The sequence below is a fragment of the Harmonia axyridis genome, chromosome 3 (assembly GCF_914767665.1).
Source record: "Harmonia axyridis chromosome 3, icHarAxyr1.1, whole genome shotgun sequence".
Lineage (NCBI taxonomy): Eukaryota > Metazoa > Arthropoda > Insecta > Coleoptera > Coccinellidae > Harmonia > Harmonia axyridis.
Genome location: NC_059503.1, coordinates 9,703,363 through 9,730,586, shown reverse-complemented (window position 1 = coordinate 9,730,586; position 27,224 = coordinate 9,703,363). Strand labels below are relative to the sequence as shown.

The window sequence follows — 27,224 nt, the reverse complement described above, 5'->3', positions numbered from 1 at the left end:
GATGTGACAGAGTGTGACGAAACGATCTAAACTTCTCGCTTCAACGCAGCATCCACCTATTAGACCATATTTCTCATCCCTCCCCCAATCTAAAGTTGCAACACACCAACCGTCCACGCCCGAAGACTTATCGTCCGATAAGTTCGAAAAATCCCCCGACCACGTGGCTCAAAATCTCTCTCCCCCCAGTTGGCGACCGTTCTACGTCGGGATTAATTCTGATTGGATAGTTCAAAAACATCCGAATTCGACCGGGTAATCAGATTAGGAAGACGGTGGCGTAACTGCGAAAGCATTTGTTATTGAACCGGAGGATTATCAGATCCATTTTGGCCTTAAGTTACGACTGGGATTTGCGGACAGTTGAGACGCTTGGAGGCGACAAGACCCTCCATGCCTGCTCGGGGTCTTATCTGACGAGCTGCTACGAGATTAGCGGAGATTCTGGCTCCTGTGGGATGCTGCACTGCTGGCGCGCACGGTTAAGAATCGGATGATCATTGGATTCGGGATATATTCTCATCCAGAAGAGACCGTACTGGTTGAGGAGAATTAGGAGACACTAATTTTGATTCATTATTTTTTAAAATAAAAGTTGGGCACAACATAAATTGTAACACCCCCTGAAATTTTCATAGTTTACCGTTTGAAATGAAAATAATTCGGAAGTCCAAAGAAGAATTTGGGAGAATTGTAAAATTTTGGGCATTTTAGCCGTGGTCTAATCAGTTTTCGTATGTAATTGCACAAGTGCATCAAAATTACCGATAATTTTGCATGACAGCGTGTTATCATGAAAACTGCATGAGTTCATTTTTCCCCTCCACCTTCGGTGTCGGGCTCTTTCTTCAAAAATGAAAATGACCGAATGCAGTTTTTCAAAGAAAACACGCTGGAATGCGAAATTATCCGGTCATTTTGATGCACGAGGGTAATTCGGGGGAATATTTCCCGAATAAACTGTTACACTACTTGTCAAACTGATGTAGAATGGAATTGCCATAGATTCGAACTGTGTAAGATGCATAGAAACTATGCATTTATGAACAGAACAATTATCGTAGTGCAGTTTCGCTTCCTACAATGCAATTATCGTAAGTAATTGCACAAGTGCATCAAAATTACCGATAATTTTGCATGACAGCGTGTTGTCATAAAAACTGCATGAGTTCATTTTCATTTTTGGAGAAAGAGCCCGACACCGAAGGTGGAGGGCTCTTTCTCCAAAAATGAAAATGACCGAATGCAGTTTTTCAAAGAAAACACGCTGGAATGCGAAATTATCCGGTCATTTTGATGCACGAGTGTAATTCGGGGGAATATTTCCCGAATAAACTGTCACATCACTTGTCAAACTGATGTAGAATGGAATTGCCATAGATTCGAACTGTGTTAGATGCATAGAAACTATGTATCTATGAACAGGACAATTATCGCAGTGCAGTTTCGCTTCCTACAATGCAATTATCGCTGTAATTTTCGATAATTGTTCTCCATATACATAGATTTTTTGACAGGAGGGAAATATTCGCTGTAATTTTCGATAATTGTTCTCCGTATACATAGAATTTTTGACAGGAGGGAAATATTCACCTAAAGTTGCGCATAGGTAATACTGCAATAAGCATTTACAGCAGGAACATTGTGAGTGACGCAACAAGCCATTTCAAAACGCCTGAAAGTCATGGGAAAGATTCAAAACTGAGGAAATCAGTTGCCATACGAGTTGAAACCAAGAGATGTTGAACAGCGTTTGTTTGCTTGTGAAAAACTGCGTGCTAGGAAAAGACGGAAGGGATTTCTGTATCGCATTGTAACTGGATACAAAAAATGGATTCATAACGGTAATCCCAAGCGCAGAAAATCATAGGGATTGTCCAGCCATGTTTCCACATCGACCGCCAAACCGAATATTCACAGTTCCAAGGTGGGACCAGCTCGGCATAGTGTTTTAATTACAACCGACTGAAACAATCCCAGGCTATCGTTATCGAACGCAAGTAATGCGTTTGTGTCGAGCATTGAAAGACAAACGGCTGCAAAACAACGAAAGATATGATAAAGTGATTTTATAGCATGACAATGCTCGACTTCATGTTGTGAAAATCGTCAAACTTTGAAATGGGAAGTGCTACCCCAGAGAGAAAGTAGTGGCCAGCGATGGACAATACTTTGAATCATAAGTGTTCAACCAGTTTTGTACAATAAAGCTTCGAATTTCGGAAAAAAGGCGGAAGCAAAGTTGTTTCTACGCCTATGAAATAATGAACAAAATTACTCATGATTTTCATTTAGAACATTTCAGTCCAAGTTCAAATTCGTCAGAGCCATAGAAAATTCAAGCAGAATATAAAAAAAAACTCGACGACATATCCGACCAATTTTTAATTTTGAGTGTAGAAATATAATACGAAGTTCATGGTACTTGGTACTTTGAGGAATAAGGTGCACACCTCCCCTTCAATCTATATCTTGAGAAATAATTCCAAACCTTAACATTGAAGTGTTTGATAATTTCACATGAAAATAAGTTTCCTCAACGTTTCCATTCAAAATATGTGAAATATTCTCTATCCAAAATCATCTTTTCCATTATGGATTGAGCATAAAATAATTTATGATCTTTCTATATTGGTTCCAATATAAAAACATTTAAAAAATAAGAATTGACTATTCAAAAATATGTAACGAATTTCCCAGTGTGTTCATATCCCACTTGATATTTGTAACACACACCAGGTAAGTTGAATAAATTGGGTAGTTTCCAAGCTACCCGCCTCCACACATTACAAAATTGTTTATGGGCGTAAACCCGGAGCTTCAACAGAATCAGTCGGTCATATAATTTGCGGTTTTCTCTGGTTTTGTACTAATAAAACCAACTGTATGGAGAGTGCGGTAATCATGTATTTGAGTGTCATTCAGAAGTGAGCGTTGTCTCGTTCACTTTACGTGCGACAACAATTAATGTTTTCTAGCGGTGAGCATTTTAGCCCTCTAGTCCCAAACTATTTTCTCATGGGATATTGTATGCTTTAATAACAGAATGAAGTATGGTTCAGCTTAAATTTTGTCATTATTAGAATTATGAAATAATATAGATTGAAGAAGGTTCTGTAGATGGTTGGGACTCAATAGAAAAATAGTAATAATGAATTTATTTGCTGTGAAATCTGTAAGGATTTCACAGATGGTGTGGATATGGCAGTGCCTACTATTGAATTTATCGATGAGCTACATATATAAACATGAGATGTCACTGAAATCTGATTGATAGATTCCATGATTCTTACATAATTCAGTTCTATCAAATAAAAATATTTTTCATTTTTTCAGAAAACAAAATTTTAAATGGGTGCAACTCTAGAACTCTCGAACATATTGGGCCTATTAATGAAACCAACTACGATATTGGGACATTGAACCTACTCTGAAAATTACAAGTCTCCAGGACTATCTATAACACAGTTATTTAGTAAACAGTGTCCTGACCGCACGGAAGCACAGTAGTGAATTTTACCAGTAAGTTTCTTCTTCGGAGAGAGAATGCTCAAAAATAGAGCAGGGGTTTTTGAGCGTTCGTTCATTGGATATAGCATTCCATTTGAAGATCAAATTACAGAGCTGGTCCATAGATATCAGGCTAAATATGTTCGACATTCACAAACAAAACAAAACAAAAAGATAGTATTGTGATTTTGACATCGAGACCAGCATAGCGGTGGAAGAGAGAATGATTTCTGCATCGCATTGTGACTGGTGACGAAAATTTGTGCATAACGATAATCCCAAGAGCAGAAAATCAAGGGGATATTCGGCCATGCTTCCACGTCGACGGCCAAACCAAATATTCACGGTTCCAAGGTCATGCTCAGTAATTGGTGGGACTAGCTCGGCTTAGTGTATTATGAGTTGTTGAAATCGACTGACACAATCACAGGCGATCGTTATCGAACGCAATTAATGCATTTGAGCCCATCATTGAAGGACAAACGGCAGCAATACAACGAGAGACATGATAAAATGATTTTACATCATGACAATACTCGACCCCATGTTGCGATAGTGGTAAAAAGATACTTGGAAACGTTGAAATGAGAAGTCCTACCCCACCTGCATGTATTCTTCAGACGTTGATTCCTCGGACTATCACTTGTTTCGATGAATGGCAGACGCCCTGGCTGACCAGCACTTCGAATGTCTGTCTTATGAAGAAGTAAAAAATTGGATCGATTGGTGGATCGCTTCGAAAGATGACCTGCTTTTTCCACGCGGGATTCGTACGCTGCCCGAAAGGTAGAAGAAAGTAGTGACCAGCGATGGACAAATGTATAACCATTTTTCAGAATAAAGCCTCGAATTTCGAAAAAAAAAGGGCTGAAGCAAAGTTGTACGCTGACAAATATTTGAACCTTAAATTCTTCATCATTCAAACCCCATTATTCAAGACTATTTTAAGTTGAAAAGTAGAAAACTAACATTCCAATATTTGGCTGAAATCATAGCTAAATTCTCAGGAGCAAGTGTCGAAAAAAAAGTGAAATTTTTCAAACTGAAAGTCTAGGGTTTGGTTTTTCATCTATCCTCACTTTTAGATGCTCAATCAAAAAACACATTCCGTATCAAATGGCACCATAACTTTCACTCCAACGTTAAAATCTCAACGCTTCATTTCCTGAAAATGGGGAGCTCGCTCCCCACACAGCAAAAACCGGCCGACTCTCAGAAACAAAGCAGAAATATCCGAATTCCCCCGAACTTCTTATGCGGCCGTCATCAATCACTCAGTATATTCGGCTGGTCGCATTTGCTTTTCACGCATTCAGATCGGTAGGCTTCCTTATCATCCGACGACAAAAGAACAAATAAGCCAATCGAATCGATCTTCCAAGAAGACACTGAGTGGCTTCTTGGATGCGTTTAATGGATTTTCTATGTACGGTTCTTCGATCACCGACGGAGTTGACGAAATCGCTCTCCTATTCGTCGCGATCTTCTCTTGTCTGTTTCGGGACGAGAAAAAATTTGCGGTACGAACTAATTTCAGATCGATGCCAACTAACGTAATCTCGTGAGTTGGAGTTTTCGGATTTTCTGTATTGAATCAATTAATTTCATAAGTAAGATTATTAGTGATGAAAAATAGAGACGCTTCCACTACATTAATTATGGAAACAAACTATTCATTCGTCATTTAAGTGATGAAATAGTAATTTATGTAACAAGTCCGAAAAATAGTTTTTTTTGGACGAATAGACAAAATTCTGGTAGTCTGTGAATTCAAATAAACCATTTTTCGTGTTGCGTACAATATTTTTTCGGCAACCGTGTAGAATAACACTATCGCTGCTGCTTTCCATATTTTATTGCGATTGCGATCAAAAAACATGCAAATTTTTGACAACTAATTTCATATGAACTGTCAGCCGTTATCTCGGTTGCTATGGTAATGATCAACTGCATTTATTAAAAATATACCTACCAAGATTTTCATATTCACAATGACACGAACGACGTGATTTTTTTCCGGTCTAGTACGGGAAATGCTACTTTCTCAGTGAAAAACCGTCCGGGAAGTGAGCACTTTCCGGACGGTTGCCGAAAAACTGAATTTGTTCACGTGAAACGCGCGATATGCTTTCAAGAAATGCTCTATTGTGATTAAATTCCCAAAGATCAGGCTACTGATGGACATATCCCTTGCACCTTTCCAAATAGTTGTGTCTACACAGAAAGCTAAAGAAATATACTTCCTTTTGGGGCACCTTGCATAATGTAGAGCTAAAACCAGATCAAGAATTTCTCATATAACCATGATAATTCCAATGTATTCTTTTGAAATGAAGACTGTAATCACAAGTAGAGTCTGCGCTATGATGTCCAGAATAGCCATGAAATACTAACCTAGAAGGTCTTCTTCAGTTTGTCTATTCAGAAGTTGAAAACGATTTCTAGTTTCTTTGACAATATTTTTGAAGAATTTTTGTGACTCTTTAGTGCCAAAAATGAATGCAAATTTAGGAAAGAATCAAACAAACTGGGTCAACGTGTCCGGACCAACACAAAATTCAGATTTTTACATAGAAAAAAGTCTCTTCGAAAAAATCCCATACGAACTCAGAGACAAACTTGCACGAGACAGTCGAGACACATCAAACGCTACTACCCAATCACAACAGAGAGAAAACTAACCCGATTTCTTGCTACCTGAATAGTGCAGAATAATTTCAGTTCGCCCTGTAGCTCTCTCGAGGAGATGACCGCCTTGTTCATGCGCAAACGTTAAATTACCGCCAGATCGATGAGTCTATACGCTATATTAGTGATGACGTCACACACTGCCATTTTATTTCTCCTGTCAGTGTTCGGAATCCAAACAAACAAATTGTCATTCAAATTAGTACGTTGTCGTTGAAGATATTGGCTTATTTTGATAAATGAACGATTTTACTACTAATTGATAGATAGAAGGCACGATATTAATGCCAGTAAGTTCGAACTTGAAGTACAACTAATGAACACTGCTTTTTACAAAATCTGGGGGAATGATACAGGATTCAAACTTACCGGTGTATCAACCTCGTTCCTCTGTCTATCAATTAATACTGAAATCGTTCCTCAAATACTCTTCTTTATGAAAATAAGCCAATTCCTTCAACGACACCGTACTAATTTGAATGATACTTTGTTTGTTTGGATTCCGAACACTGACAGGAGAACCAAAAATGGCGGTGTGTGACGTCACACTAATAGAGCGTATTGGGTCAGTTCAGTTATTTCGAATAAACTTTGGTATAGTAAGACAGAAAGCAATGTCTGACCTTTAAGGAGGATAATGAAGCATAAGGCAACATTGGTGGCAGTGTTTGTCAGTCGATCCATTACATACAAATTCCATGGTTTAAAACACCTTGCATCGACTTCCCAATAAGTGTTTCAAACATATCTCTACTTAATACTTTAGTCATATACTTTCTACCTATCTATGATTATTTCTACGGACCAACCTTTAAGAATAATTACATAGCTGGTTTCTATCTATACATTCCTCTACAAGCGGGAATTTTCTAATGATACTGAATAGAAGTCGTAAATAAACTTACTAATCAGTTCGTGAATATCTAACGTAAGGAGTGAAATATAATAGAGTTGTTTTATTGCCGACATGTTTCACTCACCAGCTGCGAATGCAGTCCCATTTCTTTGTTCCATTTGCAGTTGTGGGTTTAATCGATACAAATTTCCTCAGGTGATGTCGGAGGTAAGATTGAATGTGATTAGAATGACTTGATGAACACCACTAAGAGGTTTTCTAATAGGAATGATACAATTTTTCGAATGGTTTGAATGGCAACACTATGTATATATCTATAATTTTTGACATTTCCTATATTACTCGTTTTCAGTAGGGTATATGTCATTTAGTATTTCTTCGCGAATAGTGCAATTTCTCAGAAATTTTTCGCCATATCTTGCTGTCAGCATTGCACAGAAAAAAAAGATATATGTATATCATATTCACCATATTCACCGTCGCCATATTGTTGTGCGACAATACCAACCACCCAGTGTTCCCAACGGAGAAATATTGAGTTTACTAGAAAAATACCGCTAATATCAAAAATATTATCAGCCATAGAGATTATTTTTCCACTGACTATTTCCAAAAATGGAGCGAATCCTTCATTTATACACTCGGCCACAGTTAATTTGTTCATAAAACCACCTTTCACTAATGTTTTTATTTCCAAAAGGTGGAATTTTTGCGAAGTATTGTCCCAAACAAGCCTATCTGGCGTAGCAGCCAGAAAAGGTACACATAAACTTCACTTATAAACTTTATATTGTGGAATTTTTCTAGTGAACTCAATATTTCTTCGTTGGGAACACTGGGTAGTTGGTATTGTCGAACAACAATATGGCGACTACCACTACCATATTTTACTGTGAAACATAATAAAATTCCGTAAATTCAAATAACTCTGGACCTTTGATATTCTCCAAATACTATTGAATACACTACTGACTCAAATTATTATTAATGGGATGTCTCTTAAAAATAATTACATAATGAATAATGAATGATTTCAGTGCCTCCAATATACAAGGTGAGTCTTTGACTTGTACATATATTATAACAGTAGATTCTTGAAGTGGAAAAGAACCCTTTTTTCGTTTACCATTTTTTCTTACTCGGCCTAGATGAAATGATATAAACATTTTAAATTGAGCTATGCCTCCTCTGGAAACCTGCTCATAAAAGTTTTCCCAGCCAAAAGATATACTATTTTGGATGATATTCTATATTGGAAAAACAGATTTCGATTTAGCATAAGTAGGTACTCAATTTTTTGAATTATACACATAATTACTCGAGAACAGTGTAATATAAGAGAAAATATAAAGATTACTTTCATTTTTCGAAATGGTCGAATATACTTTGATGAGCGTTCAAATAATTTTCAAAAGTTGGGTTCTTTGGATTTCTGGCGTTTTTATGTAATATAACGGCCGTAATAAATAAACTGGTGGCTGTTGATTTTTGTACTGATCCGAATCGGAAAAGAAGTTAAAATCTCAATAGCTCCGGAAATACACGTCAAAGATTCACCCTGTATACATACATATCCCCATCCAATCGAACCATTCGATTCCCTCTTTCACCATACAGAGCAATACCTTACCTGAATACCCGCCAATGCCTTAAGAAATTCCTCTGGCATGTTCTTGGTCCTGATAATCACAGAGAAGTCTTTGCAACACGGAGCTCGCGCAGATAGATGCGCTTTCCGGCATAATACGTCAGCGTGAAACACAGAACACAAACACAAGAACACAGAACACGTAGAGGATAGACGAGCCGACAAACAAACTTCAGTTTCACTTTGATATATCTTCGAACCGATATGTACGATTGATTCTCTAATGAGAGCATTCCAAGGGAGAGAATCGAGACTGCGAGATACTCCTCACATACAGACACACACACACAATCAGTTACAGAGCGCCACACTTACCCGATTAATTATTTCGCGACAAAGGAACACTCTAATTTCGTTAATTAAGCCAAAGGGTTGTGCGGAGCATCGGGGGTGGTGTAGGGCTGGTCCCCATCTGGAAAAAAAAAGAGTTGATTATTAGATGAGATGAGAGAGAGGAATTCTGTTCTATTAGGTGTTAGTGGTAAGTTTTTAAATTTGAGAAGAGGAATTGGGTAGGATGAACATAATTGGAGGTTTTACAGAATCGAGAAATTTTATACAGTTTTCGCTATGTGATGAATAATTCTGGTTCGAATCGAATTTGGTTCCCCTGGGTCTTATCTCAATGAATATCTGCTAACAAGTGACAATTTACCAGCTTATATCTAAAGGTTTTTTTTTTGAGCTATAGAACTTCAAATTGCAATAAAACAACGATGGATTATTCGATTGACATGAATTTTAATTATCCGCAAGATAATCTTGTGGCATTACATTTTAAACATGATTTTTGGCATATGACCGCCACGGCTGGCTCGGATGTAGTCCAATCTGGACGTCCAATTTTCGATGACTTTTTCCAACATTTGTGGCCGTAAATCGGCAATAACACGGCGAATGTTGCCTTCCAAATGGTCAAGAATTTATGGCTTTTCCGCATAGACCAATGCCTTTACATAACCCCACAGAGAGCAGTCTAGCGGTGTTAAATCACAAGATCTTGGAGGCCAATTCACAGGTCCAAAACGTGAAATTAGGCGGTCACCAAACGTGTCTTTCAATAAATCGATTGTGGCACGAGCTGTGTGACGTGTTGCGCCGTCTTGTTGGAACCACAGCTGGACATCATGGTTGTTCAATTCAGGAATGAAAAGATTAGTAATTATGGCTCTATACCGATCACCATTGGCTGTAACGTTCTGGCCATCATCGTTTTTGAAGAAGTACGGACCAATGATTCTAGCAGCCCATAAAGCGCACCAAACAGTCAGTTTTTCTGGATTTAACGTTGTTTCGACATACACTTGAGGATTAGCTTCACTCCAAATGCGGCAGTTTTGTTTGTTGACGTAGCCATTCAACCAGAAATGCGCTTCATCGCTAAACAAAATAAAATGGACGTAGTGCGCGATACGTATTCCGCACAGAACCATTATTTTCGAAATGAAATTGCACTATTTGCATGCGTTGTACAGGCGTGAGTCTATTCATTAGGAATTGCCAAACCAAACTAAGAATAAATCATTTAACAGCTGTTGAATCGATTGCCATCTTGAACAGTAATGCCAACTTAAAGTTATATACCTCGAAAAAAAAACACCCTGAATGAGGTAGGATGAACATAATTAGAGGTTGTACAGAATCGAGGAATTTTTTACATTCTTATTTCAATGAATTTCTAGTAACGAGTGACAATTCATCAGCTTATTTCTAGAAAGAAAAGAATTGATAAAACTCATTATAGATATTGATGAATAATTTGTTTTCATTTTCTTCGAAATGTCTTTATTTTCATTTATATCCAATCAAATTATAATTATCTTGTCATGATATGATTTATTGACTATTGAGTTAGTTCAATTTGAAGTAGTTAATTCTATGGCGTGTTTCGTGGTATGAACTTTTCTATTGGAGAAATTATATCGATGGAAAAGGCACAAATGAACAAAAATTGATGGAAATTTCTGAATACTGATATGAAATATAAAGTGTTTTTTTTTCGAGGTATATAACTTTAAGTTGGTATTACTGTTCAAGATAACCACTGATTTAACAGCTGTTAAGTAATTTATTCTCAGTTTGGTTTGGCATTTCACCGTGAATAGACTCTCGCCTGAACAACGCTTGCAAGTAGTGCAATTTTATTACGAAAATAATGGTTCTGTGCGGAATACGAATCGCGCACTACGTCCATTAGCGATGAAGCGCACTTCTGGTTGAAGGGCTACGTCAACAAACAAAACTGCCGCCTTTGGAGTGAAGCTTATCCTCAAGTGTATGTCAAAACATCGTTACATCCAGAAAAACTGACTGTTTGGTGCGCTTTATGGGCTGGTGGAATCAATGGTCGGTACTTCTTCAAAAACGATGATGGCCAGAACGTTACAGTCAATGGTGATCGGTATAGAGCCATGATTACTAACTTTTTCATTCCTGAATTGAACAACCATGATGTCCAGGAGCTGTGGCTCCAACGAGACGGCGCAACACATCACACAGCACGTGCCACAATCGATTTATTGAAAGACACGTTTGGTGACCGCCCAATTTCACGTTTTGGACCTGTGAATTGGCCTCCAAGATCTTGCGATTTAACACGACTGGACTACTTTCTGTGAGGCTATGTAGAGTCATTGGTCTATGCGGATAAGCCACAAACCCTTGACCATTTGGAAGACAACATTCGCCGTGCTATTGCCGATATACTGCCACAAATATTGGAAAAAGTCATCGAAAATTGGACATCCAGTTTGGACTACATCCGAGCCAGCAGTGGCGGTCATATGCCAGAAATCATATTTGAAATGTAATGCCACAAGATTATCTTGCGGATAAATAAAATTCATTTCAATCGAATAATCCATCGTTGTTTTATTGCAATTTAAAGTTCTATAGCTCTAAAAAACACCTTTTGCATTTGCAAGTTCTTCAAACATATCCAATCTTCAGTTCCAATGCGAATTACGCAATTAGCATTGAATCACCAGTGTCGTAGTAAAGTTCATTGCCCAACTGTTAAGGTGAAAGAACAAGAATGTAATGGAGGTTTAATGCGACAATAAAGATAATATCATGTCCCCATTCCTCATACAACTCCATTAAACATCCACTCGCACCTCTACGAACCTTCGTATTGACATTCAATCTCGAAAATTTCCACCATAACCTCTTCACCACCAATTCAACACGACATTAAACGAGCTACTGATAAGACAGCAGGCTGGTCAGATCGACTATCGCCTTCTTTCGTCGCCCGTAATTCAATTCTAACTTTTTCGAGTTAATAAACCTGCAATTAAGCCGACGTGATTGCCGAGCTTGGTGAAGATCGAGCCGCAACAAGTTGCAGACGGCGCGTGCCGCCATCTCTTGCTCCTTATTATCCCAACCGTCAATTATCGAAACGATCCCAGAAATGAGTCTAAGGCAGCTACCAGATGCAGCAGTTCTTCTGATGGGTTATTACCGGACGTTGTTGGTGGTCGATTGGGTAGTTGACAGTTGGAGAGAGTGAGACTAAGAATAGTTATTTATAATACAAGTGCAGAAGGCATTGATATTCTTCCACGAGTTCAAAATTCAAAAACGAGCCACGAAGTGGCGAGTTTTGGAATGAACGAGTGGTAGAATGAGCCTTCTGTACGAGTATTATACATTATTTTCTCTAATTCATTGCATTTCCGTTGAAATTAATGAAATATTTCCATAAATATAATTTAGTGATTTTTGCATTGAAAAATGTTGGTTGGCAGAACTGATTTCTTTAAGGCAAATTGACGAATTGACAGATAAAGCCGTGGCGGAAAGTTCGGAGTACCAATATAGAATAATAAAATATAACCATGAAAACTGTGCGTTTCTGATATATTCTCGCACGATTTTGTTCTACAAGATGTGGAAGAATGAACGGTATAACCACAGAATTAGAGAAAACTATATTACTGCACATGACAAATGCACTAAGAAGGCGTTGGAATTTTTCGACCAAACTTGACTGAAATGTTTAAGTAGTTAAGGGTTGTGATTGATTAAAGTTGGAATCGAAATGATCTAGCGAGGAATGAAAAAATTAAATTTTTATATATTTCTTGAAAGATACAGTTGATTTCGGTATTATTTTTGGTTTAAATTCTTTTTGTTGTGCTCTCCTTTGTGCTTCGAGGTCAGTATCATCAGTATCAGTATTTCAACATTGTTGCATTCTATGCAACAATGTTGAAATAATCCACAACTAAGTGAATTCAATGAAAGACGCATTATTGGATTACGTGGTTGTTCATTTGAGGAAATTGCTAATCGTCTCAACCATAAACAATCCTCTCTAGTACGGTGTTATCAAGCATGGTCCAGAGAAAGTTAAAAATATCGCAGATGAAGGAGTGACAACCAAGAGAGACAAATGCGTTACATCTTCAATTAACAACATCATGATACCAATTATTGACTACATGATTCAATAGCCGATGAATGGTTTCGATACAAAGGATGTCTTGCACCACTTTCTACAATTTTCCGTTAAATAGAGGCTTTGTGCTTGTAGTAAACCTCCCAGATCTCCCAACTTTTCCCCTATCAAAAAAAAATGGCATATGATGTAAACAAAACTGGAAAAATCCTTCACACAATCTAGGAGCTTTTCGGAATAAATTAAATATTGTCTGGGATGCCATACTTCAGAAGGTTCATGGTAGAATCCATGGAGGTCGTCGATACGGTTTACGAAACTGATGACATCCTTAGGAGCCTTGGCTATTACTTCGTGAGTATCCAAATAGTTATTTATAATACAAGTGCAGAAGGCATTGATATTCTTCCACGAGTTCAAAATTCAAAAACGAGCCACAAAGTGGCAAGTTTTTGAATGAACGAGTGGTAGAATGAGCCTTCTGTATGAGTATTATACATTATTTTCTCTAATTCATTGCATTTTCATTGAAATTAATGAAATATTTCCATAAATATAATTTAGTGATTTTTGCATTGAAAAATGTTGGTTGGCAGAACTGATTTCTTTAAGGCAATTTGATGAATTGACAGATAAAGCCGTAGCGGAAAGTTCGGAGTGCCAACATAGAATAATAAAATATAACCATGAAAACTGTGCGTTTCTGATATATTCTCGCACGATTTTGTTCTACAAGATGTGGAAGAATGAACGGAATAACCACAGAATTAGAGAAACTCACTTTCCCATATGAGTGGTTCTTGGGCCAGTCAGCCCTGAATATTCGAACACATTGTGTTCGGCTGTTTCTACCTCCTTCCACAGAGACTGCAGATATCGTCTGCGGTACAAGGTGTCCTTTCAGTAGTCTACCATTACCCGAAGCTCAGCATGTGGTAGCTTCAGGAGCTTCTTGGTAAGGATCAGTGAAAGCACCCCAAATTTCTCTGCCCGAGCCAGAACATTTTCATATATTTAAACGCCAAATCACATCATATATACATATATGTGATCTCCACGAGCTCAAAAGGCTCATTAATGAACAAGCATGCATGAACTCCTGACGTCAAATCAGTACTTATAGATTTTGTGATATCGAATTACTAACAAATTCCTATCGAATACGTGACTGCCGCATAAAGCTTAAAAATTTTCATCTGGATAGTAAAAAGAGTAAGGAGAGTCAAGCTAGTGAAATTTCATTCTGCTGGCAAATGTTCCCTGAGGGACACAAAGTGGTAGTAAATTATGCATTGTCCTCTTCGAATAGTGTCGTTGAGAAACAATAATCACAAATCTTCGACTGAGCAAAACAGAAATATTCATAACTGCTCTCAAGAGGTGTAAAGTATCTCGTTAATTCCATCTTTATGACCGCATTATAATAATGTCTCTTGGGTGGCGTGGAAAACTTTCAGTATTTCAAGGTACTTAATTTCCTTCGTTGGTGATTCAATTTTCCACTAGATTATCACCAAATGGAAATTTATCGTGAGTGGGTAAACAGAATCGAAAAGGATGAAGAATCCATTCTTTTCGGATAGGAGGTTTCAGGAAATTTAATGTCGAATAAAGAATCACGAACATTATACGTAAGAATGTGTTTTCTAGAATATCTCAATTTTGAAAAAGGAAGATTATTCTATAGAGCTTTCCATAAACGTTTTTGAACAAGGCAAAATTCACAGAATAGTTTCTAAGGTAGAGACATTCTGAATTCAATATCCTCGAAAATTGAACGAAAAACATCGATCGAGTTGAAATTCTGTATTTTGTATTTAAGAATCTACCTAAATATTTTGATGATGTTCGATACTAAGATCTGAATACATTGATCAAGTTCGAACTTTCTTGTTGAATCATGTTCATGTTTTATCACAGAAGTCATACTGTACGAGGGGCAAACAGCTCTGGGAAGTCATTGGAAAGTCATGTGAAGTTATAGGAAGACACAGGAAGACATGGGAAGTCTCTTTTCTTTTTTTTATATCACCTAGATGCAAGATAGGGACATGAAATCTCATCATATTTTAGATCAGAGTTTGATCTTCAAAAAACGTTGGTATTTGAGGTGTATGTGACAAATATTTTGGGAGATATAACGATTTTTGTATGGAGATTCAATTTATACGTTTTTTCTCAAACTTCGAAATCAGTTTTTTTTTAAACTGCGAGGTCTACGAAAAATCGGTGAGCAGTGTTAGAAATATCGATCCCTAAAGTAGTAGTAGAAGGTCCTATCACAAAGGTTGCAGAAAAAAACACGCATTAAAGGGTTATTTTAAAAAATACTGATAATGGAAACAACCAAACTGTCCTTGTAAAAGTTATATGACATCACTGTTTTCCATACGCATACTATACAATCAGTAATGACTGATGACCAACCACGCAGTTTTGTGAAAGCATTCCAAATCTTGGACCATCTCAAGGAGTTCAATATTCATCCAAAGCATTTTTTGGTCGGGTTGAACGACACCTCACAAGTGAGTTGATTGAGTTATCCCAGAATAATACCGGCCATGTTATCGAAAGCCAGTCTAGACGCACTTATGAATATGTAAAATATTTTGACGACCACGTTATTGATTTCAACTCGTTTTCCATTTCGTATATTGTTTGATATAATTCGTTGGTTATCTATAATTTATGAAATTCGGGAATCACAAAGCGACAATGCAGAGAAGATCTGAATAGTTTATTTTCGGTGTATTTGGCTTTGTGGTGGAAAAATTAATATTTATACATAAATGAAAAGAGAACTACTATGACCGTTAGCTTTTTGCTTTAATATATTGGACTAAAGTGGAAACTTTGTGCGTTATGACATGTCAAGGTAACATGAAATGGTGTGTTTTCAACACAATGTCTCTTATTACTTTTCTCTGATTCTGTGCTAAATACATTCATTCTATCATACCCTCTAGAACAATAGTCAATTTTGAAAGGCAGAAAGCAGTTCTGCCAATCAATATTTTTCAATGTGAAAATCGCTAACCGTTATTTATGGAAATATGTCATTAATTTCGATAAAATTACGACGATTTAAAAAAACTTATATATAATTCTTATCCAGAAAGCTTTTTCTAATACCGGTTCATTCAAAAATAGGCCACTTCGTGGCTCGTGTTTGAATTTTTACCTCGTGAAAGAATATCAGTGCTTTCTGCACTTGTATTTTAAATAATTTTTTTAAAGATTTTGTTTATGAAACTAAAGATTAAGCAGTTATTGCGCATTTTCCGACATGCAATTAAGAATGTATGTTCATACAGGCGCGCATAGGGGTTATGATTTCTTTGCATAAATGAGCCTAAGTGTGATATATCACAGTGGCGTACCACTTTTTATCTCAAAAAGTTGAGAGCATTGAATGAAAAGTTAGTTATTAAGAAAAATATCCCATATCTCTGAATATAATGCATTTGTGAAAAAGAGCAGACTGTAATTTTTCATGCAGGTCACTCCCTGAAATTTGTCGCACTTATTCACTAACAACCTGTATATCATAGGGAAATATGAGGGAAAATAGTTACTCAAATACTTAAGGAAGCTGTGGATTTCTATTCAAACATTCTGATGAAAAACCCATAATTAAAATGCATTTGTTTTGATGTAACCCTTATCAAAAATGTCGTAACTTGAAGAGTATGATTTTTGAATAATAAAGTATGCTGTTATTTTCAACTCATATATTCCAATGAAAAAATCTTGGTACTACCAAGCAGACAAACATGAATAAAAGTTTGAGATGTAGGTTTATGTAGAATTTCTATACAGATCTATATTTCTACATAACATTAGTGGACAATGTAATCAATATCGTACCTTTCAATGAAATAATGAAAGCAGGTTGAAGAGAAATAAAAACATGACTGAAAGTACTTAAAAAAAGGATGTTTTTCCAATAATGATAAAAAAATGGACGATTTAAAAGCCGAACACTAGCAGTAGTTCTAGGTAGTACCTACCTACCTAAAAAAGCTCTTCAGTACTATCAAGCAAGCCAAGCAAAAACTCATAAATACCGCATCGTATGCATGCACAAGAAAGCAAGTACCGTTTCGCAGTAGAAGTACCCACGAAGGTCTCCTGATGTGGTACTGTCAACTTGTACACTGATCACAAACACAAACAAAACCAAACAAAACTCACGTATCAAACTAGCAACAAGATACAAGGTAAATATTTGAACTTCTTCGACCGGCTTGGTCGCCGATATGCGGGTTAGCGTGTGTCCACAGCTTCTGGTTTCGCCAGAGGCCTGAGGCGCGAAGGTCCAGTAGTACCACTGCGAGTGGTGCCGATACAGCGCCTTAGCACCGACTTCGAGTCTTCGCGAACCCGAGGTAGGTACCCGGTACCGCAGGCCGGGGATGTTGATCAACCGGTTGCGAGGACTCGTGGTGGTGACCTCGTAATGAGAGTTCGCGGTCCCTTCAGTGTGTTATTGTCTCTGGGTTAAGTACCGCTGAGGTACAGATGCGGCGAGAGTGAGTCGGCGGAGGCTGTAAGGTTTTTCGGGTGATTTTTGCGAGGTGTAATGATGGGGTATCGGTGACTTTGAGTACTGTCGGTACCACTGGTTGATTATTTGTAATTATTAGTTGCCTATTCTGGGTTGAATTTTATTCGTCAAACTCGACAGTTGGATTTACCGTTAAGGAAAATTTATTTAATTATTTCTTATTTGTGGATATTAGTGCAAGTTGAATATTTGTTGAAGAGGAAAAAAAAACTTAATCTCTACTGATGTCATCTGCTGCTTTTCATAATGGGTATTTTTTCATAAGCTTTGAGATCTTCGAATGTGACTTAGGCGTACAACTTTGCTTCCGCCGTTTTTTCCGGAATGCGAGGCTATTGTAAAATACTGGATTTGCATTTATGATTCAAAGTATTGTCCATCGCTAGACACTAATTTCTCCATCTTTCGAACAGTGTACGAATCCCCTGTTGAAACAGCTGGTCATCTTTTGAGCCTCGAATCGATCTATTTTGCACAAGAATGGAAGTGCTGGTCAGCCAGGCCTTGTGCCATTGTCATTGTAAAACCACTTCATCATGTCTCTCGTTGTATTGCAGCCGTTTGTCTATCAATGCTCGACTCAAACGCATTAATTGCGTTCATTAATGATCACTTGTGATTCTTTCAGTCGGTTTTAGCAACTCATAATACACTACGCCGAGCTGGTCACACCAAATACCTTGGAACCGTGAATATTCGGTTTGGCGGTCGATGTGGAAGCATGGTCGGGATATCTCCATGATTTTCTGCGCTTGGAATGATCGTAATGAACCCATTTTTCGTCTCCAGTCACAAATCACAATGCGAAGCAGTTATCCCTTCCGCCTTTGCCTTGCAAGCAGCTGTTCACAAGCAAACAAACGCCGTTCAACATCTCCCGGCTTCAAATCGTACGGCACCTAATTTCCTTGTTTCTGAATAATTCCCTTAACTTTCAGGCGTTTCAAGCATTTTGAAATGGCTTGCTGCGTGGATCCCAATGATCCTGACAATTTTGGTTGCGTTTGATAAGTTCACTTGTCCAAGACAAAAATAACTTTGGAATGAATATTTCATTATTATAATCTGCTAGATAATTTGAATTTTTTTTCTATTTATTTTTGTATAAGATTTTCAGCATACGTCCAATGCGGTTACAAGTTACTTAGTCCATTCAGTCAGTCCAATTTTTACTACATTTTCCAATGAATTTAGCTGTATGGCACATAATACACATGGGTTGAATTCTATTAATCCAAAATATCGAATATTTAGCTCCAAAGAGCTCTTCATCAATATTCGAGTGTGTATGAATGTCAATTGAGTCTTTCGACTGGATTTCTCATAATATTATGTAGATTAACAAATTGAGATAGACTATGACATCTGAAGGGACAGAAAATATTAGTTAAAAATGGTTTCAACTAAAAAAAAAAATTTTTCATTCAACTTGTCGCTCCAGTTTTCCATGGTCAATAATCAGGTAGGTAATTCAACATTTCAAAGGATAGATATGAATAATTCATTACACTATCTTTGAACCAGCGATTCCGGTTAAATAGAGATACCATAAAAAAGAATTCATGACAGCTACATTTTCTTTGAGAGTGATACATTACACATGCAATATTGGTAAACTCTAAAACCACACCGATTTAGCAGATCAATGATTCATAAATAATGCCTTGGAACGCGCGACATACAATTAAGTACACATATGCTTCTATATATTTGCTTCTCTACACGATTTCATGATCTGTAGAACTTGCTTAACATCGGTATTGCAACTTTGTGCTGAGGCAACATCTAATGTTGAAGTGCCTTAAAATTCAAGAGATGTGAAAGTGAAATTCGATTAGAAATTGCACATGATATTCGATGAAAAATTCCTTATTTAAGAATTTACGGCTAGTTGTTTTAAATTTCGATAGAGTAATTGTATTTTTGTTCAAACAAACTTCCAATTTTTGTTTAAATATCAAACAAGAATGCCTATACTAAAGGCTAACTTTTAAGGTCAGCCTTTAATCGAATTCTGTTAATTATTCTGAAATTATATTTTCCTATAGTTTATATCAATTCGGGTCATTCCAACGATGAAGAATGTATGTTCTTCATAAATTGTTGGCCTAATTGTGAGAATAACTAATTATCGAATAATGAAATCCAGTGATGACGAAAAAAGAATAAAGTAGGTTTTGTATAATATCACAGACTTCATTCAGAATACGGTAACAGTCTTTAACAATTGAATAATCAATTGTTAAACTGTTTATTTTTCAGCTCTAGGCATTCTATTTTCATCAACATAAATTATTTCAAAATATAGGTAACATATATAGGTAATGTATGATAAAATATCTAGTCAATTCTGCTCTATTCAGACTCAAAAGTTAAACTCAAATTCAACTGAAGATCTTTAATTAATGAGGAAACAACATCTATCGAGGTGAATCATAAAACATAGAATTATTATATTTGTGACGTTTTCTTCCTTTCAATGACAGCTCATAGAATATAAAGGTTATCCCCTCGAATACGTCACTGCCTACCCTCGTATCGACTTTTTGGGGGAAAAGAGTTTTCTACTTTGTGCGACGGAAGTGTCCTCACGTTTTTCGACAAACACCATCGAGTTCGAAGGAGAGTCTTTAGGGGAGTGATCAAAGTTTCTTGTTACACCAAAAACGGCGTCAAACTGAACGGTTCTTCAGGGTACAATTATGTCTACTTCCGTCGAGCATACAGCTAGGTGTACTGCCAGGACCTCTGATTGGGTTTTGGGGGTGAAATTAAGTTGAACGGTGGACTAACCGGCATGAAATTAAATGTCTGGAATATTTTAGTGGAGGAATAAGATAGGTTTCGTTCGAATTTGTTTCTAGCCAGGCGATATACTGGAATTACTTTTTCGGTAGTTTGGGAGTAGAAATGGGGTTGTACACTGCTCACAAAAAATAAGGATTCATTGCGGTTCAAAATTCAATTGAAGTATAAATCTAAAATAAACTACATTCTTGGAATGGTGAATAAATGAGCATACTTACGAAGTACGTCTGCTTGTGTGTAAGAATATATTCAACTTAGCATATAGTGTGATCAAATATATAAAAAACCAAATAAGATATACATGAACAAAAATTTCAAAAGTAAACACACAAAACTCAAGACTAAATACGAGCATATAAAATTACAAAATATATAAATATAAAAGCATTAAAATTCATCGGAGCATACAACTGTCACATGATAAAATCAAATATACCGAAGCAGACAAAAGACGACAACATACAAAATGACTCAAACAAGCACCCGATGAATGAGTGTGATTTAGGATGGAATATGTCGTGAGCTGCTTGATAATTGTTTCAATCCATAAGTGAGAACAAAGTCACTTTCAGTTGTCGATTATCTATTCCTAAACGTCAAAAAATGTCGATTTCATTATCCTTAGTTTTTAATGTTGTATATGATTTCATAGACATCTGTCCGGACGCAAAAGAACAGACTTTGTACAAATTCAACAAGAAAAGTGAAAATTTGTTGAACTTCTCAACGAATGATCGATCTTTGTATATTTTAATTTTATTGAATTTGTAAAAACCTGGATAGGAGTTTTGTTGCCAAATCAGCCAAACCACCTTTAGAATAAGAGTCTCATGGGCAATTGTAATATCACATATGGAAATAAAATAATCATAAAATTGTGGAAAAACTGGTTCCCATATTTTCGAAAAATTGTAATCAAATGGACTTCTTGAATTGCTCGAAAATCATTCGATCAAGAGTAACTTCCTACTGGCCAAAATTCATTAGACTAAACCTCAAATGTCTCATTCAGTTGGAAATATCTAGCATAAGAAGCGGTTGCTTTATTTCATTGATGCTCCTGAAGAGAGTTACAAAAAAACGAAAAAACCTGAACTTTAATATTTCAACTGCTCACATCGACACATAAAGCATCGTATCAAATTGAAATCCAACGTTACACGATCAACGGATGTACGGTACAGTATAGCACCTAAGTTCTACGAAATCGCTCTTAGGGGTTTAAATTCAGTTGCGCGCCCAAAATAGGGGAAGTTGTAGCAAGTTTCGAACAAGCAGCCAGACGGGCACTTCATCTTTCCATCTCAGTTTATTTCCGTCAAGTTTATCCTTGCTACATCTTCTTGTTGCGTTTCCAGATTTTCAGGGGCCCAACTGCCTCAGGTTTTGGCCCAGAAGAAAAGGTCCACTCGCTGGAATCTTGTGGGTGTTGTTCGCATAAGTGTCAGCGATTTATTTCAAGGATGTAAATCTCCAGTGTAACTAAACAAAGTTCTTGTTCCTTTGAGTAATAAACACAGAGGGTGATCGCGGATGTAAAGTTTGACAATTGTGGTAGTGGAGGACCAATAATGCAACTAGGAGTTGGGAACAGCTAATTTAGTCATTTGGGATCAAATTTATGATAATTACATGTTGCCCAAATTCCGATATGAATTGTGTGATCAGACTTAGAGTCAATTCCTGGGAAGACAAGATCTGATTTGTTCACTAATATAATGAATTGGGGACATAACGAAACTTGCATTATCTCATTTATCACCGATAAAAGAGCTGAGTTTTTTTACGTTGATACAAAATATCAAACTTCAAGCCTAATATTGCGAATAGTTTTTGAGATATAAAACAATATGATCAAAATTATTTTGAATTTTTTGGATAATAAACTGTCATAGTATAAATGTTGAAGGTTTATGTGCACAATATTTCTGATAAGGTAAGGCAGAAAAAAGGTCAATGAAAAATTTGGATCACCATATCTTTGGTAGGAAGCGAATGCTAAAGATGCATAAAATTATGATCCAATAATATCATGAGTATAGAATCAGGAATTGGTATACAATATTGGAAAAGATACGTCTTGGTATTGTACTTAGACGTAAGTATAACCCTGCTTCCACCAGTTTTATCCAAAATTCGAGGCTTTATTGTAAAAACCTGGTTATACATTTATCATTCAAAGTATTGTCCATCGCTGGCCACTACTTTCTCCCATCTTCCGGGTGGCGTACGAATCCCGCGTTGAAAAAACAGGGTATATTTCGAAGCTATTTACGAATCGATCGAATTTTTCACTTCTTTATAAGACCGGAAGTGATGGTCAGCCAGGCCGTGTGCCATTGACCGAAGCAGTGATAGTCCAAGGAAGCAACTTCTGGAGAATACGGCGGGTGAGGTAGCACTTTCCATTTCAACATTTCCAAGTATGTCTTGACCACTTTCGTAACATGGGGTCGAGAATTGTCATGCTGTAAAATCACTTGAACATGTCTCTCATTGTATTGGGGCTGTTTATCTTTCAATGCTCGGCTCAAAATCATTTATTGCGTTCGACAATGATAGCCTGTGATTGTTTCAGTCGGGTTTTACAACTCATAATAACCTACTCCGAGCTGGTTCCACCAAATACTGAGCGTTACTTTGGAACCGTGAATATTCAGTACGACCGTCGACGTGGAAGCATGGCCGGGATATCCACAAGATTTTCTGCGCTCGGGATTATCGTAACGAACCCATTTTTCACCTACAGTCACAATGCGATACAGATATCCCTTCCTCCTTTGCCTTGCAAGCAGCTGTTTACAAGCAAACAAATGCCGTTCATTATCTCTCGGCTTCAACTCGTACGTCACCTAATTTCCTTCTTTCTGAATCATTTCCATGACTTTCAGGCGTTTTGAAATGGCACTACCAATGATTCTGCCAATTCTTGTTGCGTTTGAAATGAGTCTTCATCAAGTAATACCTCCAATTCTACATATTCGAAGATGTTCTCTCTTCTACCGCTGGTCTTTGACCAAAATCATCGTTCTTGAAGAGTTAAAACTAATTCCGGCACATTCTTTCACTAATAGCGGACTCACCAAAGGTATTTGAGAGCATTCGATTATCTTCAGCCGCGGATTTCCTCATATTAGAGCAGAATACCACTACTCACCGCTACATCCATCTATTGCAAAACGGCGGAAAAAAAGTTGTGCATAATATTTATTTTTCAAACAACTAATATAGCATCATTTAACCTTCAATATCTCGATCAAGACTTATTCCACGCAATGAAAACATTCTATCACATCTTCAACACTAATTTCAATGATTCAGTATCAAATATCTAAACAAGTGTTCTTTGAAATGAGATCTCTGCTAGCTCGCAATGAAAAATAAACAATCGGCGTAACATATAACTATAATCATTCGTGCCGTGGATTGTCTTGTAAATTCGCTTGAAACCTCCCTAAAATCAGGTTCCCAATAAGGGGCTCAAACCTTATCGTTCCATAATCACTATCATCCTCCGATCTTCCTCATCTCATCGACTCTATCGTCTGGAAAAGACGGGAAAATCCCTGAAATCGGTTGATATTTAACGCCGGAGACAATTCCCCCAGTAACGAGTTTAGCAAATCTTCAAGGTAGTATGCGGAAGTGGTAATTCCGTCCTCGCGAGGGCTCGATAAGCCCCAAAGTGGGTGTATACGTATGAACGCCGGCTGACACGCCAACAGCGTTTGCTATGAAATTGATTTCTGACAACTATTAACTCGACTAAACTGTTTCCGTCTACAGACACGAGTAGCACGCGAATTGTCGAACGAAAAACGCGTCCTATTTATTTTCGATGGCTTCTTACATTTGGGGATGTTGAAGCAGAGGACCCATGCCACCTAATACGATGATGATTTCTCAAATTTTAACAAAAACTAATAGTATCAGACTACATCAGTCTTGTTCCCTACAGAATATCGAATTCAGAACACTCCTACGTGTGCTGTCCTTCCCTCAAAGCGATGTTAGAAAGGGAATGGACTAGTTTTCATTTTTTTGTTAAGGATTAATTCTAAAAATTTAAGTAAAATGAAACAAAAATGTGGAAGAATCATTGAAATATCTCTAGAAATGAAAAAGTTATGGGACTTTGAAGTTGCGCTTGGAATAATAATTTCATAGTACGTGTAAGTGGCGTGACGTCACACACTAGACGACTTGTATTCGCAGAGTGCTTACGAATTCATTGACGTACAATAACTTGTGCCGTTCGTGTCGTGTTTTGTTCGTTACACGATGGCTGAAATAACTTACTATATACATACATATAAATTATTTTTTCTCTTTTTACTTTTTACTCCTGACATAAATATGTTTTGCCATTGATAATGGATAGACTTCAACAACCAGTACTCAACTACAAACTGTTTATGAAACGTTTTTTAAATAAATCATCGTTATAAGTTGAACCATGATGAAGGAAACTCAAAAGTAGATACTTAGTTGAAAAGTTTAACTCCTTTTATTTCAGCACTGACATAAGATGGATTTGAAGAAAAAAACTCCATCACTGCTAATATATCTATTTTAGGCAAATTGTCACTTTGCCCTTTCACGAAGCCATTATGGTGACATAAAAACAAAACTCGAGTTAAAACTACAATGTACAACTACAAACGGCGCGAGAGCCTTGGCGCGGCTAAGTATTTAAACGTAATTTATGGTGTAGCGATCACAGGCAAGTGCCGTGACGTCACAGACCAAACACGTTCCGCGCTAAAATACGTAAATTCAAATAATCTATTTCATTTATTGATGGATTTTCAAAATTTTTTCACTGATTTATCAGTTTTGCTCTATATTTTAATTCTATCGTGTCAAATATAGTATTATCAACATCACTAAACTAGTTCATTGTAAAAATGACAGCATTTGCTATTATGTATAGAACTCCGCTTCCGCCGTTTTGCTATAGATGGCTATAGCGGTAGGTGATAGTCGAAATAAATAGATCGTAGATGTCATACAATAAGCTTAGGTAGGTATATGTAAACATAATGTCATCGAAATATTAGTCGATTTGTGTCTGCAACCTGAATTTATTCTCGATTGAACATGTCAGCTTACTTGCCAAATTTTCATCATTTGCGGGCGGTTTTAATTTTCTGCTTTAATATGAAGAATGAAAAATGAAGTTGAATTGTTAAAAAAATATTTTGGAGAGGTGTTATCGAGCCAATTTCGATAGTGCGTCCTCTCTGTGATTGAGATATTTAATCCCGAGATCACTGATGATATGTTGTTATGTGATCTCTAATAGCTTAGGAATGAAATAACGTTCAAGAGCTCTAAACGTCCATTCATTGCTTTTCTCGAAGTAAAATTTGGTTTAAAACCTTCATAAATAATTAAAACAAATATTTTTATCAACAACTCCAAGACGCATCATACCACCAAATCAACATTGCGTTCAACCAAGTTGCAACATCTCATCAAATCCTAAAACATCCAGTCACCATTGTGTTGAGTAGGTGGTGGTTATACTATATCCCGTCTAAATTTGAATTTCATTCAGGTCCTCACATTGCCATCAAACTGTGGCTCATCAAATGTTAGGAGCCCCCGCCAACTTATGGAAAATATATGAAAGACAAATATTATTTCAGATTCACTGACTCGTTCGAGTATTTTGGAATCTCCCTCATACATAATGCATTCCTAACGCGTTTTCTCCCTCTGTTCCTCTAACTCGATAATGACGCGACCATCTACTATATCGACGACTGTATGTTTTCGGCTTTCCCCTCTCTATTTCGTTATATCCTGCGAACTAAAGAAAACAATAACGATATTATTATACCGTCCTCACACGCTAATTGAATCAACCCTTCCAGAAGGCAATTTTCGCCTTCGAGCGGTAAAGAACTTATTTTGTCTTACTTAGTTTTCGTTTTTTGTTCGCTGTTGTTAGAAGTTGAATAAATAGGATATCATTATTATAAAGCGTTTTCTGATATCTTTATTATGTCGTCTCATTGTATGTAATTTTCACTAATTCGCTGATGACATCCGTCATTCTGAGAGTTTCCTGAATATAATCGTTCAACTTTGGTTTTTTATTTCATCGAATTTTGACTACTGAATCATTGTGAAATATAGAGAAATAAAGAAAAATTACAGGTATAGGTAAAACCACAAAATATAAATAAAACAATACGAATTTAGATGAAATTGTAGGAATATGGAAAAAACTATAAAACTAATAAAAAAATATTAAATTGCAACAAAAAGTACAAAAATGAAATCATGTGAATGAAATGTATATTTTAATGTATATCTGAAAGAAAAATGAATAAATTCACATAAAAAATGAAACAACATCAAAATAACGGGTGTTTTTTTTCGAGATATATAACTTTAAGTTGGCATTACTTTTCAAGATTGCGACCGATTCAACAGCTGTCAAGTGATTTATTCTCAGTTTGGTTTGGCAATTCATCATGAATAGACTCACGCCTGGAAAACGCTTGCAAATAGTGCAATTTCATTTCGAAAATAATGGTTCTGTGCGGAATACGTATCGCGCACTACGTCCGTTTTATTTTGTTTAGCGATGAAGCGCACTTCTAGTTGAATGGCTACGTCAACAAACAAAACTGCCGCATTTGGAGTGAAGCAAGTCCTCAAGTGTATTTCGAAACACCGTTACATCCAGAAAAACTGACTGTTTGGTGCGCTTTATGGGCTGGTGGAATCA

The 27,224-nt window shown here is 36.8% G+C and overlaps 1 protein-coding gene across 3 annotated transcripts in view; it reads right to left on the bottom strand.

Annotated features, from left to right (window-relative positions):
• Window positions 1-17,473, bottom strand: part of LOC123676536 (tensin-3-like) — a 347,695-nt gene extending 330,222 nt beyond the window's left edge. Inside the window, exons 1-2 of one of the 3 annotated variants that reach the window (XM_045612480.1) lie at window positions 17,122-17,473; window positions 9,018-9,114 (exon numbers count right to left, since the gene is read on the bottom strand). In XM_045612480.1, the coding sequence (XP_045468436.1) occupies window positions 9,018-9,114; window positions 17,122-17,168 (144 nt within the window). In that variant the 5' untranslated portion in view covers window positions 17,169-17,473. Of the gene's footprint in view, window positions 1-8,684; window positions 9,115-17,117 lie in introns of all 3 variants that reach the window. The other 2 variants (XM_045612482.1, XM_045612481.1) reach the window with 2 other exon arrangements.
• Window positions 17,474-27,224: the final 9,751 nt, after the last annotated feature.